General features: G+C 35.3%; 1 protein-coding gene across 1 annotated transcript; it reads right to left on the bottom strand.

Moving 5' to 3' along the window:
- Positions 1–2,115: 2,115 nt before the first annotated feature.
- On the bottom strand, positions 2,116–4,247 carry LOC113743002 (transcription factor MYB26). The gene is made up of 3 exons (XM_027271055.2): positions 3,885–4,247; positions 3,498–3,627; positions 2,116–3,276 (listed from the first exon to the last, which is right to left on the bottom strand). Exons 1-3 carry the CDS (start codon positions 4,015–4,017, stop codon positions 2,448–2,450), a joined length of 1,092 nt encoding a protein of 363 aa, XP_027126856.1. The 5' UTR covers positions 4,018–4,247; the 3' UTR covers positions 2,116–2,447.
- Positions 4,248–15,886: the final 11,639 nt, after the last annotated feature.

The raw sequence follows: 15,886 nt of genomic DNA, 5'->3' as shown, positions 1-15,886 counted from the left end.
GATTGCAAATAGGCATCCATGTCCCCTGTTTTTGCTAAGTAAGTTGGTCCGTCCCTTGTTTTCGAGTTCTTGAATCTTGATCAATCAAAAGTCGATATTGACCCAGTAAAAGCTGGATAGAAGACAAAAACTACTAGTAATGAGCTGAATGGTGCTGTTCGAAAATAAGACCCTTGAAATGCGCTAGAGCAGCAATCTTCTTGCTTAATCCATTTGAGGCCAATATGATTTCCATGGCCCAAGTGTACACGGTTGGGGACCTTGTGGTCCAGCACTTTTTGTTTGATTCCAACTCAATTCGTCATATATTCCAAACTGTACCAAACTTAATTGGTCAATCTTTATGCAGTAGCGCGCCTCTGACGTAACTTGCGAGGACAGGACATCTTCGCTGCGAAGACTTGTGGCCCAGTTTGTGGAGTCGCACGTATTTCTCTCTGCCAAAAAATCAGTCTCGTGCCCGAGGACTTCCAATTTCTGGAAAATTTTACCGGGTCAACCTGTTTTGTGCAATCAAATTTGCCCCTCGTACGCTCTTGCCCGTGGATTGTAATACGGGTGTTTTAACTCTTGTCGTTCAGATTTATCTTTTTCAATCGTTTTTTTTTTTGTCCTGCCATATTTTTAGCTGCTGGACTGGACAAAACTAGAAGGAAGAAAGAAATCAGATTCTCACTCTTTTTTTTTTTAATTTTTTTTTGGTCAATTGTCACTTTATCTATATAATCCTATTCTATCTTCATTTAAGGGGGAGGGAGGTTCAATTGAATCTACGGAGACTGATATCGACTGAATCACCATCGGATCAGATGGATGCACTACACATCCATCTGAATTTTTAAGAGAAGCCACATATTATGACAATTGATAAGATGCAAGGGTTGAATCCTTGACCTCCTACCCCACCAAGCCTTAAAGGAAGCGGTGGTGGCCACCGGTCCAGAGGCCGGTGGTTAGAGGCCCACTCACTAGTGTGGAAATCTGCAATTAAAGTAGTAAAATTATTACATATTCTTGGGGCCCCAGGGTTACATGAAAATAGCGTGAATAGGAGGACAGAAGGACCTCTTGTCTCTTACTTGATGAGTGAAGAATTTGTGTAAGGAGAGGTAAAAAGAGTACTAAATGCCAAGAGGGTTATAAGTTGGTATTACTTCGTACCCCTTACGCCAGTTTTAGAAAATTTACCTTAATTTGATGCAATTGGAATTATCTTCTTTTCAGCAATCAATTCTTCTTGTTCTTGTTTTATCCTTATCTTGTGGGCGGGGTGGTATCTTTTCTTTTGATTCCAAAGATGTACCCCTTTGAAACAGGGAAAAAACCGCTTTACGTTTTAAAAGCAGGACCAAACGAATTTGTTATTTACTACTAGTAAATCTTTGATTCTGGTGTGGTAGGATACGTAACTTTTAAAAAAAAAAATAAAATAAAACTAGCCATGAGATAGGAATATTGGTAAATCAACTCTATCTTCCAAAATTTCCAAAAAAAAAAAAACCCCTTTTCTGAAGAAAGAAATTCAGAGTTGTTTGATTACGTTTAGCTTAAATTCTGACAACCCCTCTAGCTGCAAAATATTCCCAATTGTAAATGACAGAGTTTTGTTTTTTGTGTAGTTTTATATTAATGATTGATCACATTATTGGTTTTTCTTTTTTTCTCTTTTTTTTTTTGGGTTCCATTTTTTGACGGCTTGAAACCCAAAAGTTTGTAAGACTTGGATTGATTGATTAAGACTGGGAACTCAGAACTTCGTAAGCCCTAAAAAACATTTGCTTTTACTTTTATGTTCTCCCCATTTACAGTTTTTTTAAACGAATAGAATGTGCGTCATCATAATGCAATCCGTGATTCATAGCTGATGAAAGAGATGAGTCATGGATCACTGGTAATTATCAACTGTTAACACACTAATTGTACACTATTCATCACTTCCTAATTCTGACAACAATTCCACATGATCAGTATCGATTGTGTCAGTAATTAATAAATCATATCATATGGGAGAAACGTTAAAATAAAAATATATATATATATATATACCTGAGAAAAGAGAATTATTTTATGTTGAACATCACATACCAAAGACCGAATGCTCCTCAGGGAAACGACTGACAAATCATGAAAATTGATATACTATCCTAGTGAAATGGCTTCATATGAATTCTCCCATAAACCAAAAAAAAAAAAAAAAAAAAGGTACCTGAGAAAAGAGAATTATTATATGTTGAGCATTACATACCAAGACCGAATGGCGAATAACGACTTACAAATCCTGAAAATTCATATACCATTCATATGAATACAGATCCTTGTTTGGATTTCTCTGCCAAAAAGAATGCATTACTCCACTAAGTATCAGCTGACTCCAGCCTTCTCAGAATAGCAACCTTAGCAATATTATTATTGCTTTGGTAACTAAGCAGCCCCAGCCTGAAGGAAGACTAGGGTTCATAAGCATTGGCTGCATGGTAGTACTGGAGACATTGAGACAATGACAGCGATGATGATGAAGATGAAGAGGAAGACGGTGGCATCATTGACACGAGTGATTCAATGCTTTCCAGTAACTGCCGATTTCCAGGCTCGATCTGGGCACATGGATCAGATGCAGATGGCAGGAAACTGGAGAGACTAGCAGCAATTGGATCAACTTCTTGAGAAATGGTATCGGCAGATAAAGATGGTAGGCTATATTGATCACCCTCCTCCAAGATTTCACAAATTTTAGGCGTCCCATCAGCCATTAGTACATCGTCAACATCGTTATAAGATTGAATGATCATTTTGGGATGGATGAGTTGAACGTTTGATGCATTAAATAAAGCGGCAGAAGCAAGTGCAGGATCAAGATGATGATTGTCAGACTGCAGATTGCCCGCCGGCCATACCGGATCACATGAACATATGGGAGAGTCTATCATTGGAGTAGTCACCGTGGGCACGGGGACCAAATTTGGGAAATTGTTCATTTCATCAACTCCGATGATATCATTGTGAATGTTATGATCAAACCCTTGCAGTGTTGATGCCATGGTTGGAATGTACAAGTTATCGAAATGAGCACCTGGGATCAGATTAGGGTTTGCATTAACTGAGAAGAAACTTTCCACAGAGGCACCAGGAGCAAAAGCACTTGAAAGATTGGGAGGAAAGTTGCATAGGTCAGGAAGGCCATGATGAGAGACAAGTTTCTTCTTGATGCTAGAATTCCAAAAGTTTTTCACTTCATTGTCTGTTCTTCCCGGTAGGTGCTTGGCTATCTGAGCCCACCTGTACAAAAGCAAAAATGTCTTTTTGCATGAAATTGAGCTCATTCATTCATTACGATGATGAAATTACTGAAAGTAGCAATAATCAAGGCCTCGCCATCTCAAAGTCGACAATTATTCCGAGTCATATATAGTTAAGTATAGGGTTCATCCTTTTGACCCAAAAAAAAAAAAGTATAAAGTTCATCCCAAAAAGAAATTATGGAGTTCATCAACTTGTACCTATTGCCCAGAACTCTATGAAGTTCAATGATAAGAGATGCTTCTTGTGGAGAGAAACTTCCTCTTTTCAAGTCTGGTCTTAGGTAATTTATCCACCTTAGCCTGCAACTTTTTCCACATCTTTGCAGCCCTGCACCATGAAAAACTAGTCAAAACAGTAGCACATCAACCGATTCTACATTATTCACAAGTTTCATGCAAGAAATATTCAAGTTCTTTCCACAAACAAGTAGATAAATGAAAGAACTGAGATTTGAATTGCAAATAGTTGAAAAAAAAAAAAGAATACTGAGCATCCTAAATTGGGGTTTTTTTTTGGGTTGGGGGGGGGGGGGTGGGTGTGTTGGAATCGTAGAAATACACACACACACACACACAAAACCTTACCAGCACGTCTTGGAACAGTGCTCCAACAACCATGACCATATGTAGAAATGTAGTTGACGAGTTTTTCGTCTTCCTCGGGAGACCAGAGCCCTCTCTTCACCTTCTGTTTGTTACAGCAAGAATGGTGTCCCATGATCTTCCTCTTTTTCAGTTTCTCTCGAAGCTAAAAGCAGGAGGGTGCAGTGAGTTACAGTAGTATCACCGTCGTTTTATATGCTTTCGTTCAAAAACTGACAAAGCAACAAGAAATCAAAGATAAGCAGCAGCCCTACTTGCTACCGCCCTAAAACGGCCTCAGAAAAAATGCGTAGAATCTCTGGAATGGATGATATCAAGTGAGAGGACATAGAGGTTGTGAATTTAATGCTGGGAAAAGCACCCCCCCCCCCCTCCCCCCCTCTCTTATGGCCAAGAGGGACCAAATTAGAGATCTGAGGTAAAAGCTGCAACTGCCCTCTGGATGCCCCTGACTGTCTTATAATAGGTCTTCGACTGTACCACGAGGCATCCATGCAAAGGTCATCGGTCCCACCTGGGATGGTACGGATCGTCCTAAAGATCATCGATCAAAACTGGCAGGTCCATGGGGAGGGAACTGCATGTGTATTGATCCTTGATGATCGTCATAATTTAGATTTTTTGGGGTTCACGGTTGTGATTGCATTTGGGCTTTCTGCTAGAGTAAAAATAACGAAATGATGTAAATAGAACACAGAGACCGTTCACATTGATTACTAGCTTGAATAATGCTGTTGTGAATAAAAGCTACAGCCATCTGGTTTCTCTAATTTACGTGTGTACTATTTTGGCTTCTTTTTGGTTTGAGATAAGGGCAAATTCTTAAATTTCAACAGGTATCTTTCGGTATGCTATGCGTTGATTTTTTATTTTTTTTTTTTGTCGACACAGGAAGTGTCCGGGTCAATCCTTACGAGTCCCGACTAATTCCCTGCTATGTGTTGATTAATACGTAACAAAGTCAAGAAATGAGTATATATATATATATAAATCAGTAATAGTACTGCGTACGTAGTTATTAAGAATGGTGTTGATATTCTTAACAATCAAGCGTTTTACATGACGAATAATGGTGATTAATTGTCGGCATTATAGTAGGACTTTTTTGACATGGAATGAATATTCTTATCAAATTTTATTGTTTTTTGTGTGTCTGGTAAAAATAAAAATAAAAATAAAAAGTTAGTTGTTTGTGCCTCCTAATAATTAATGTCACAACTCAAAACCAAAGAGCTAGTAGCTAGGTCATGTAACGAAATAAACACGTACTATGAGAATTGATGAGCAAAGAATAAAAGAACTAGAAAAAATAGGTCAAATCACAATAAGTACTCCTTAACAACAATAATCAAGGGTACTAATTAACTACTAAACAAGAGAGGCTAGCTCCGTTTTCTGATTAATGGCGTCTACATCATGACAGCAGCATAAGATTTGTTTGTCGTGCGTCCTTTTTTTTTTTTTTTTTTTTTCTATTTTTCTTACCTCCTTCGTCTGGGAGCCCGCGGGGTGGGTACCCCCAGGCCTTAGCTACATCCCCATTTTCGACAGCGGGTCATGTCTTCCAATAATAGGTCTGTCCGGTCATCAGTGGTCTGTAATCATCATTTGCAAAAGGTTTATTGAGTTGTCTGTATTGTTTAGTGCTAAAAGAGCTTTCGGTTCGTGTCCGGAGGTCCCTAACTCTCATCCATGCCAGTTCGTGTGTAATTAAGACCCCGCTAGTTCTGTTAAAGAAGATGGCGACCCTTCTGAGTTTTCCAATAATACTTGCCAAAATTTTAAGTCAGTTAAAAGTTGATACATCTGTCTAATTGACTTTTGCCACATTTCTTTTGAAAAGTGAAACATGAGCATTTTTTTTTGTCACTATATAAAATTATTCATTATTGTATACTTGCCGCATTGATTTTTTTTTTTTTTTTTGGTTACCATGTAAAATTCCAATTCCAAAAATAAATAAATACTGATGATTTCGAGACCTAACATCTGAAATTCATCTTAGTCATGGAGCATCATGACATGAGTTGCCAGCGTCCATTTGCTTATCTTTTAATTCAAGTGTGTGAATGTAAGATTTAAAGTTAAATTACATACAACTTTGTTGGTTCAAAATAGTAATCAAGGGCTAAATCCTTAATTATGATGCTTTAAAATAGTAATCGATCAAAAGAATGTTTAAACCCCTTCTTTTAATTCGTTTGTCCTTGTTTTAGTGAATGAATGAGTGCAGTGGTCTCCACTTCCTTTATTAAGCAAGTTGCTTCTTCTGATTAACTTAATGAAGATGAACCAGATAGGGGCATTCCATCATTAGTTGCCCTATTTCTTCTCACCATAAATATGGATCCAAGTCTTGTGGGGGACTAATTAAGGATCCCATCAAGAGATCACGAAGAGTGTGCGTTACTCTATGGTTCATATATATTTCAAACTAGCTAATGAAGTTTGATTTTGAGGCTTTGGGCAAGAGTAGAAATTTGAACTCGCATCAAGAGTTTCAAGTACTACTAGCTACTTTAAGCTACCAACAGAAGATGTCTGCGTGTTCTAGTGTAATTCTATCTCCAAACGTTCTTCGTTCCAATGATGCAGTCTTTTTTATTTTTTTCGTTTTCGATTAGATTCATGCTCTTAAAGATTCTGGTTTTAGGTTAAGGTTGTTTGGTGAAACACGTTTTTTATTCAGCAGACAAAACGGTTGAGGTTTTTTGGATTCATGTACTTCATTATTAAGCTTATTTCGTGAAAAAAAAAATACAATAAAAAACAGCTTTGCGGTGCTTTGCTCCTTGAACTTCTATTTGTGTTGATCTGGCATCTGAACTTTCATCCTCTGGACATTTTGGCACCTGAACTTACTTCTAGCTGTGTAGTCTCAGTACTAGTCTCAATACAATCTGTATGGTGGTTTGATTATGAAGCAGCAATCTTATTATTATTGCTTGAGAACAATATCCCAATTAATTGCAGAACCATATATGCTACTTATGGAAGCTTAGTTTTTGGGATTAATGCCATGTTTGGATTCTCAGAAGAAAGGGTTTTTGAAACCAAAGTAAGAATTCGAGTATAATTTAAGAACTAAAGCGCATCCCAATTTAGAATTTAGAGGCTAAAACTGACTGGGACAACTTATATGGTAGGCTAAACAATCTCAACAAGCAATTTGAAGACGGATAATTTCACCATTTTGAAGATAAGAACCGAAATAGGTTTTTAAAATTAAAAGCAATAGACCAATAACCTGTGCTGAAATTAGGGGCGGGTACGGTGGTTGGAGCACAGGGACTCAAAAAATTGCCATAGAATATGCAGCGATAAGCACATCAAACCAATTAGGAATATGGCGAGCTTAACAAGTTAATTAGAGTCGCTCAGAAAGAAAAAGAAAAAGAAAAAAGTTAGATATAGACTCTAGGGCACTAGCTTTCTGTCGGTTGCTTAACGAGGTAATTTGCTTGCTTCGATTAATAATTCATATTAGTGGCTGCAAATGTCAAGGAAATGTGAAAATCACCGTACAAAGGAGATACAATGCATTGTCAAGTCACAAAGATGCTTTCGCTTTTAATCCCAATCACATATTGACAGATTACCAATTAAGACAGCAATATTAGGATGCAATTAATTTTACCTGCATGACCTTGTCGCTCCTCTATATTAGATTAGATTAGATTGAGTGTTTTTCTCACAAGTTATTTTTGTCTGTGGAGTTTATGGTTATAAACTCTAAAAATAATTCCAAAACCACGCAATCTCAAATACAACTTGTAAAAATTAAAAAAATAATAAGATTTACCCCCTATTATTCCTCCCTCTCTTTCCTTTTCGTCTTCATTCCCTTCCCTTCCCTTCCTCCTCCTTCTCCTCCACCTCTTCCCTTTCATCCCCCGTCCCTTACCGACCCTCTTCCCTCCCCTATTCTTTCCTTTATGGTCCCCTTTTAATGGTAGGGAAAGGAGGAAATGGGAGCAGGGAGGGAGGGAGAGAGAGAGAGGAAGAGGGAAGTGATGGTGGCAATGATGGAGGAGGATAGCCGGTTATTTTAACAAATTTATAAAAAATACTTAAAAATTTTAAATTCTAAAAATACCCTAAAATACATCATAAAAAATACCAAATTCAAACGAACTATTTATAGTAAAAGTTTTTCATATACACCGCTACGGTAAAATTTTTGAAAAACAATTTCAAAAACACCTAATCCATACAAAGTCTATATTTCATGATCATTGTTTTGTTAATCAATTATTCTATATAAAATACTTGCTTTCGGGATCTTGCTTACCCAAAAGTACTTCTATAAGTGTACTTATTCACTGTTGAGATCCGGATGCAAAATAAATAGTTATTGAAACATTAAGTACACTATAATATTATAATAAATAAATCACAAGTATGAAAATAAAAAATATACAAAATTTAATGTGATTCATCTCCATTACCAATCCTATATCCAAAGAACTCGTTCCTTTATATTATCAAATAATACGGTATTGAACTATACATCCAAATCAAAATAGTCCTGATACCAAATTGATTAAATTGCCAAATAAGCATGTGTAATTACTCCGAGTCTAATTTCTTGTTGACTAGCGAGAAAATACCTCAATTGAAAGACTATCTACAGGATTTTCTTTTCACCATTACTTGTAACTTGAAATTCACTTTTGTGATCTCTATTTCTAACTTTTGAGGCAACCAAATGATAAAATCATCATATTTCTTTATATTTTTAGAACTATCTCGTCATGTGTGATTTTCAAAACTTTACCTTCAATGAAAAACTCGTAGCCATCAGAGCCTCGTGCCAAATAGAAATTGGATATTTTTGTTTCTTTGCGATACATGCCACACCACCTAAGGAACAAATATCATCAAAATCTAGAATTCATTGGGTGAAATATCAACTGTTAGAATTGTGAGAAAGTTTTTATCGATTCACGTCCAAAATCGACATTAGGCTCAACCTTTTTCTTGAATCTTAAATCACCTACCTAGATTTATCGTCGAGTCTCCTCCGTGCTCTTTAACTTCCCATCTTTCACCTTTAATGCTTAAATTGTTGAACTAGTAAATGTCACTAATCCACTAAATTTCAATAATTAATCAAGACCCAACTATGAACCTTACTCTCATAATAGTTGTTGGGATCTAAACGCGAAATAAACAATTGTTGAGATATTAAGTATATAATAATTTAGGGTCTGTTTGGTTGGAAGTAAAATGTTTTCCTTGGGAAAATATTTTCCGTGGAAGTAATTTTCCATGAAAATCATTTCCCTTTCATCATTTTCAGGTGTTTGGTTAGTTTATTGAAAATATTTTCTTACTTCATTTTTCTGGTGTTTGTTTAACTTTTGAAATATTTTCACTTTTATCTCTATCTTTACTTTCTACACATTATAACTACATACTTCTTCCCATGCAAAATAAAAAAATTTATCTCATTGTTTAACTTTAAAAAATCTTGAAGAAAGGTATATATGAATAAAAAATATCTCCTTAAGCAAATAAATAAATTGCTGGCCATTTAGTGTCAAATATCAATCACATGCAATGCTTATTGTGACATATATCTTGCACTCTCACTGCTGAAAGTTTCTCTAGAAAAGAATGTCCCTATTATACATAATTAATTACTAGCATAGAATGAGCAGGATGAGATTTTTTTTTATTTTGAATATACTAGGGGGAGGGTTGGGTGGTACGGGGGAGGGAGTGTAAGGAAGAGGTCTTGGGTTCGAATCTTCCTGTTTACACTAAAAAAAAAAAAGAACATACTGCAAGATGATTTCAGTAAGTTTGGAACAAACTACAGGCAAGATGCATGCATTTCGAAAAACAACTTCAGGAAGTTGGGAAGGGAAGTTGTTTTCCATAAGATGAGTGAAAATATTTTACATAGGAAAATGTTTTCAGTAACTTTTGTGCAACCAAACACGGGAAATTAGGAAAATATTTTCCTGGAAAACATTTTCACCCGAAACAAACGGACCCTTAATGACAAATAAGTTACATGTATGAAAATAAAAGACCAACAAGAATTAATGTGGTTTGGTACCATTACCAAACCTATACAAAAATATTATGATAGAAAAACAAATTAATTGATTATTATGATAGAAAAACTCTATACAAAAATATAACTTAAATTCAAATCCAACCTTGTGTAACTTCTCTTATCTTTCAAGAACCCTCTCTTACCCTATGTAAAGACTACCTGGCTCTCTTTGTGCGCACACCTTTATAGTATGCAAACTTCACCTATTTAGAAGTAATCTTAGTTGGCTAATAATCAAGTAATAATAGGAAACAACTACTAATTTCTAAACTTATACAAAATAGGACTTAGCTTCTAATTCCTAAAGTAAATAAAAATTGTCATAAGCTATTTACTTGTCACACAAAACAAAAACTGCCTAAAGATAAGACTGCACAAAATTTCCTAACCATCACTTTTTCTCAAGCACTGATGAAATAAGTAATTTTCCAAATGGTCAGTAAGCGTTAATACTCGACAACTTTCACGTCATCACAAACTGCCAGGAATTGGAAATGTGAACTACTCTAAGGACACGTTTCTAGTTTAGGCGACCAAGTGAAGCAAGGCTTGCAATCGAGAGATAATTAATTAGGATTATTTCGTTCGACAAGAACTTGGGAACTCCTGATTCATTTTTGAATCAGTTATTCTATTTCTAGTTTGGATTATTAGCGGAACATACAAAGCTTGTCTAGTTTTGTCCCATTTTCAGAATTTTGCTGTGCTTCAGAAATAAAGAAAGCGTGCATAAGATGAGCCAAGTTTATTTACATAGCTAGCTGTTGCTACTTTCATTCGGCATTATATATATATTGATGTTTGAGACTTCCACTTCTCCGATGACAGTGAAAAATGGAAAAAAATCCCAGCAACGACTTCAAAGCCAAGAAGAAAGTCTTCTTCTTTTTGAGTTTTTGTGTGGACGACTCCTCATATCGGGCGTAGCAATTCTTTTTCCAGACCCAAAGCTCTACTCTATATTGGATGCATTTCCATTGTTTTTCCAACAAAGATAAAAAAAAAAAGAAGAAGAAGAAGATGCAAAAACTTTAATTGGTTCCTGTCAAATTGAGTTGGTGGCTTGATTGGAAATATGGGAAATATGATGATTGGAAAGAAGATGCCATGAAGAGAAGGACCAATGATGAGGAAGAATGAAAAAAGAATTTGAGAGGAGAAGGATTTGAACAGGGAAAGGTGCTAAATATTCAAAAGAAGTCTGAGACATTTGTTCCTTGTTCTTTTAATGCTCTCTCTCTCTCTCTCTCTCTCTTCTACGTTTATGAAATCCCCATTAAAAGCAGCAAGAATTCTCTTATTGAACATGAAAGTTAGTAAAAGTTAATGCTCATAACCCCACCCATTAATCCAAGCGAACGAGCAATGCATGGCTTAGCTTGCGATGAAAGAAAAAGGACACAATCAAGATCCTGATTTTAAAGCTGGCACATGCAACAATTAATGGCACCAGGGCTTCTTTTCTTTATTTGTAGATCTGTCTTGGGACAGCACCCATGGATGAGTTCTGTTTTTTTTTTTTTTTTTTTTTTTGTCTTGTACTATTTGGGAAATGATATGGGGCTTTGGTATGAGTCATTTTCACGAAAGAAATACTCCCTCCGTCCCACTTTGATAGTCTTGTTTTCCTTTTTCGTCTGTCCCAAATCGTAGTTCACTCTCCCATTAAAAAATGTAGTAATCTTTCAAATTGTCTAAAATACCCTTATTAAATATCTTGTTATTAATACATTGTTACTCCCTCCCTTTTTTTATAATTGACGTTTAAGAAATTTGCTCTAGTGTACTTTTATCTGTCGTTTTATTATCCCCATACAGTATTTATTATTTTTTCACAATTTTACCCTTTTATCTCTCTTTTCCAATACAGGGTTCTTAATTACTACTCCTAGTAATTATTGCTTCTCTCTTTGTAACAACCCTAGTAATTATCTGCCCCTCCGTATTCTAGTGAGATAAAACATGGGAGAATTGGATAATTAATGAGGGTACAAAAGGAAAGTAGTGTACAGATTTAAGCAATGAAAAACTTTTCTTAATTGGTGTGCAAAACCTTAAACGTCAGTTATAAAAAAAGGGAGGGATTTTAGATACTAACCCACTACATTGAATACATTGAGTTTTTCCAATACTAACTCATTAGTTGTAACTGATATTAATTGGCACTCTTCGTGATTAGCGTAAGGGTATTTTAGGAAATTATTAATCTAAATTTATGTTTCCAACCAAATTAATTACACTTTCTTAATCTGTGTGAAAAAAAAACCAAGACTAACAAAACGGGACGGAGGGAGTATTAGAAAAAGGTTTAGTAGTTTCTCAAATGAATCGGGGCATGCATTAATTATTATGCGCATTTGAATCAAGAAAAAAAAAAAAAGGATGATTATAGACTTTACAGCATGTTTTAGACTGTTCATTGACTTGTTTAACATTATTATTAATTGTCCCTTCTGCGGACACCTGTCAGCTATGTATTGACTAGACATTGAGCTTTTAAGATCTCATAGGTTGCTCACAAATGCAAAAAAAGATGCCCATTTTTTACTCTAAGAATTTCCCTTGTTTTTTCTTCGTAAAGATGATTGCTTTCTTGGTCGAGGCTGAGCCCACTCTCAATAATTACTCTGCGCCTCGAATCTTGTTTCGCTATCACATTATCACTTAAACTTCTACAAAAGGAGGGAAGAAAAAAAAAAAAAAAACTTTTACAGCAAAACTCCAAACAATTGATTGAGGAAACAAATGTGACAAAAAAGTGCCCCATATCATATACAGTATATTATATATTACTCTGAGGAACTCTTCCAACTAATTTGCTTTTTGCCAAATTTCAAGGTATACACAGCTTCCGAATCTTATGCTACTGTCACAGATTCACATTGTCAATTAAACAAACTTGCAGTTGTATCAGACGCTTCCTATACCTTTTCAGCCACAGTCTATCACCCGGCAAAGGGCCGCCGAAACTGACCTCCTGAAAGCTATGCCGACGAAGCAGACCATTTTATCATGTTGAACTAAATTAAAAAGCCAAACGGGTAATTTTTATACAATCTCTCTCTCTCTCTCTTCTGACAACTCAATCCATTTTAATACATTTGAATTACATTTTATTAAGCCAACAGTCTCTTGGGCTAAATCCTTGACCTCCTATTTTGCCACTTAATTGTGGCTGCTTGACCTCCGATGGGATCCTCCGTCAGTTAGGCCCCTCTCCCCCTCCCCCTCCCCGTAGATTAAACTAGAATAGTTTATACTAATGCTATCATTGCGGCGAAAAAAAATTACATTTTATTATGATTTTCCCCTGTATTCCAACAAACTATATCTTTATTTATAAATTCACTTAATTATTCTATCCACATGTATCAATCTTGTTTGGTTTTATTTTAATTGTTGCTTCATTAACGTTACTGGAAGGTTAGTAAATTTCGCATATTTGATATTTAATTGAGCACATATATATTTGTTTTAGGTTTTTAGTCATATGAAAATCTAACAATTAAGTCAAAGAACATGTGCCGAGCTTTTTTGTATACCTTGCATAGTTTAATTGTGAATAATAATATTACATTAAAATAAATGTATGTAGAGAAGTTCTAATGATTAATAGGTGTTGCAACACTCAGGCACATTCAAACATAAATATTCATGAACATTTTTTTTCATCTTTTCTTGAATTCTTCATGCTTTGCATAAATTCACAACTAATACTAATAAAAGAAAAGAGAGAACCGTGGTCAAAATACTAGCTGTCATAGAAAAGAAGAGGCGGGAACAATAATGTTCCAAATCAGACGATAGGTAGTCCTATAGGTTACAATCTTGAGTTTGCAGGGATAATTTTGGGTTCGTTTTGATTGTCACAGGAGTTTTATAATCGTCGCACTCTCTTGATTGAGAGTTTTTAAAGAAAAATGATAATGCATGCGAAATAAAAAGTAGTTTCGCAAATGTTCGAAAAGAACATTTCAAACTATTTCTCCCCAAAAATTTTCAATCCAGTCAAAACCTTAAGGGCTATATAGCAAACCAAAACCTGATAAATCAGCTAGACCAGGAGTTAAAAATAGCAAATTAGCATCCAAAAAACCAGCAAACCATAGAACAGAAAATGGAAACTATAAATATTTAGTCTCTAACGGTGGAAACAGCTAACCACATGGACATGGCCCAACATAAATATCAAGTTTTGTCAATCTCATTACTCATTAGTCATGCAAGCCGGACGGAAACTACACGTTCGTATGCAAGAAAAATGAAAAATTTCTCCAAAAGATAGCGAAACAAGAACAAAAACTGCCGAGAGAAAAGGGTCTGCAGGATACAGCCTATCTCGGACAGACCCCACTGCATCACAGGCCCATGGTGTCTTCCTTCTGTTCATGGCAATCCAATGAGGGGAAAGACCGCTTGTATACTCGAAATCAACCAACTCCTTTCATTTATTTCATTCACATCCAAGTCGGCATCAAATGATGCCAAAAATATTTTTTGTTTCTGCTTTCAATGAGGCATCCCGATTTCCTGCCTTCATAAACTGCAATATTCTCACATGGGCAGCGATCAAAATTAGCATTTGGGCACGTAGGCCATGCAGTTTATGCCTGTCAAAATGTTAACGAATTTGAGATTCTCATCTGTATTTGCTCAAACGAGTGCTTGATTTTGAAACTGACCCTCGAACCATCCTCTCGAGTGGTCTATTTCAAACAAATTCTACGTAAAAGTGATTGAAAATTTGAAGAATCTTCTCATCCCTTTCCTACATTCTTAAATTACATGCCTTAAGCTACACTACAGTTAACTGATGTAAAACAACTGTTTTTTTTTAAAAAAAAAAAATTTTCTTTAAGAAAAAAGGAATTCTGTAAAAATGATTCAGTAGTCTGCATTAAGATATATACATCACAATTACGAACAATAACAGAAAAGCCATTGCAGTTAAGTACGGCTTTACGGAATAAACCATGGTAGTGAGCGGTGTAATATATCATAATTATGTGGTTTTCACAACTAAGTTGCATGGGACTGGGAAATGATCCCCGAAAAAAAAAAAGACTGTGAAATGAAAGCACAGCTAGTTGATATGAAAAAGTTTCATTTTCTGGTACAAATGTGTGTAGATATTTGAAAGATGTGTTAAATGTAACCCCCCCCCCCCCTCCCCCAAAAAAAAAAGGAACTATTATACCAGTTGCACTTTACACTCTAAAGTATTTTAATAGGCACTTTATATACTTCATCGACTAAAAAATAACACAAAAATTAATTTCATCCAAGTAATTGATTAAATGAATAATTTACGCTTCATTAAAAACTTAAGTGGGCAAAATACCATTTTGGTGGAAAAGATTACTACTCTGAATAACACATTTAAATATACATATATATACATATATTGCTTCACTTTGAATGAAAATTAAGACTATTGGGGTCAAAATAGGGGCATTCAAAAATTTCAATAGAGCACCTAAATCGTATAGAAAGGAAATGAAAGTACAGCTCGAAATTAGAGGAATAAATAGGATTTCACAGTGCCGTTTCCTTGATAGCAGTCTTTTTTTTAACTTGGCTAACTTGAAATTTGTAGTAAAATAGGGTAGCTGAGATTCTTGACCTGAGCTGATTCCCTTTCTTCTTCTTTTTTTGTTTACTTGTCATTAAAAGTGATCATGTAATTTGCTGTTATATTATGTCTTCAATTAGAATTTTATTATGAAGTGAAAATTGATCCAATTAAAGTAACAATTTCCTTTTTTTTACCAAAAAGATAATTTTGTCACTTACAAGCTTTTAATGGAGGATAAATTGGTCATTTCATTAATTATTTGGATGGAGTTAATTTTTTTATTATTTGTCTGGTTGACTAAGGGTGTAAAATGCCTATTAAAATAGTTTAGGGTGCATAGTG

The sequence above is a fragment of the Coffea arabica genome, chromosome 4e, assembly GCF_036785885.1.
Source record: "Coffea arabica cultivar ET-39 chromosome 4e, Coffea Arabica ET-39 HiFi, whole genome shotgun sequence".
Taxonomy (NCBI): Eukaryota; Viridiplantae; Streptophyta; class Magnoliopsida; order Gentianales; family Rubiaceae; genus Coffea; species Coffea arabica.
The sequence above is the reverse complement of the archived record's forward strand: the minus strand, read 5'-3'. Positions and strand labels throughout refer to the sequence as shown.

Bases quoted from the DNA above. Each gene is read 5' to 3' on its own strand.
- LOC113743002 (XM_027271055.2), bottom strand. From the start codon at position 4,017: ATGGGACACCATTCTTGCTGTAACAAACAGAAGGTGAAGAGAGGGCTC. The intron at 3,628-3,884 runs GTAAGGTTTTGT...TTCATGGTGCAG, and splicing joins CACTGTTCCAAGACGTGCTG to GGCTGCAAAGATGTGGAAAA. The intron at 3,277-3,497 runs GTACAAGTTGAT...GCTTTTGTACAG, and splicing joins CATAGAGTTCTGGGCAATAG to GTGGGCTCAGATAGCCAAGC.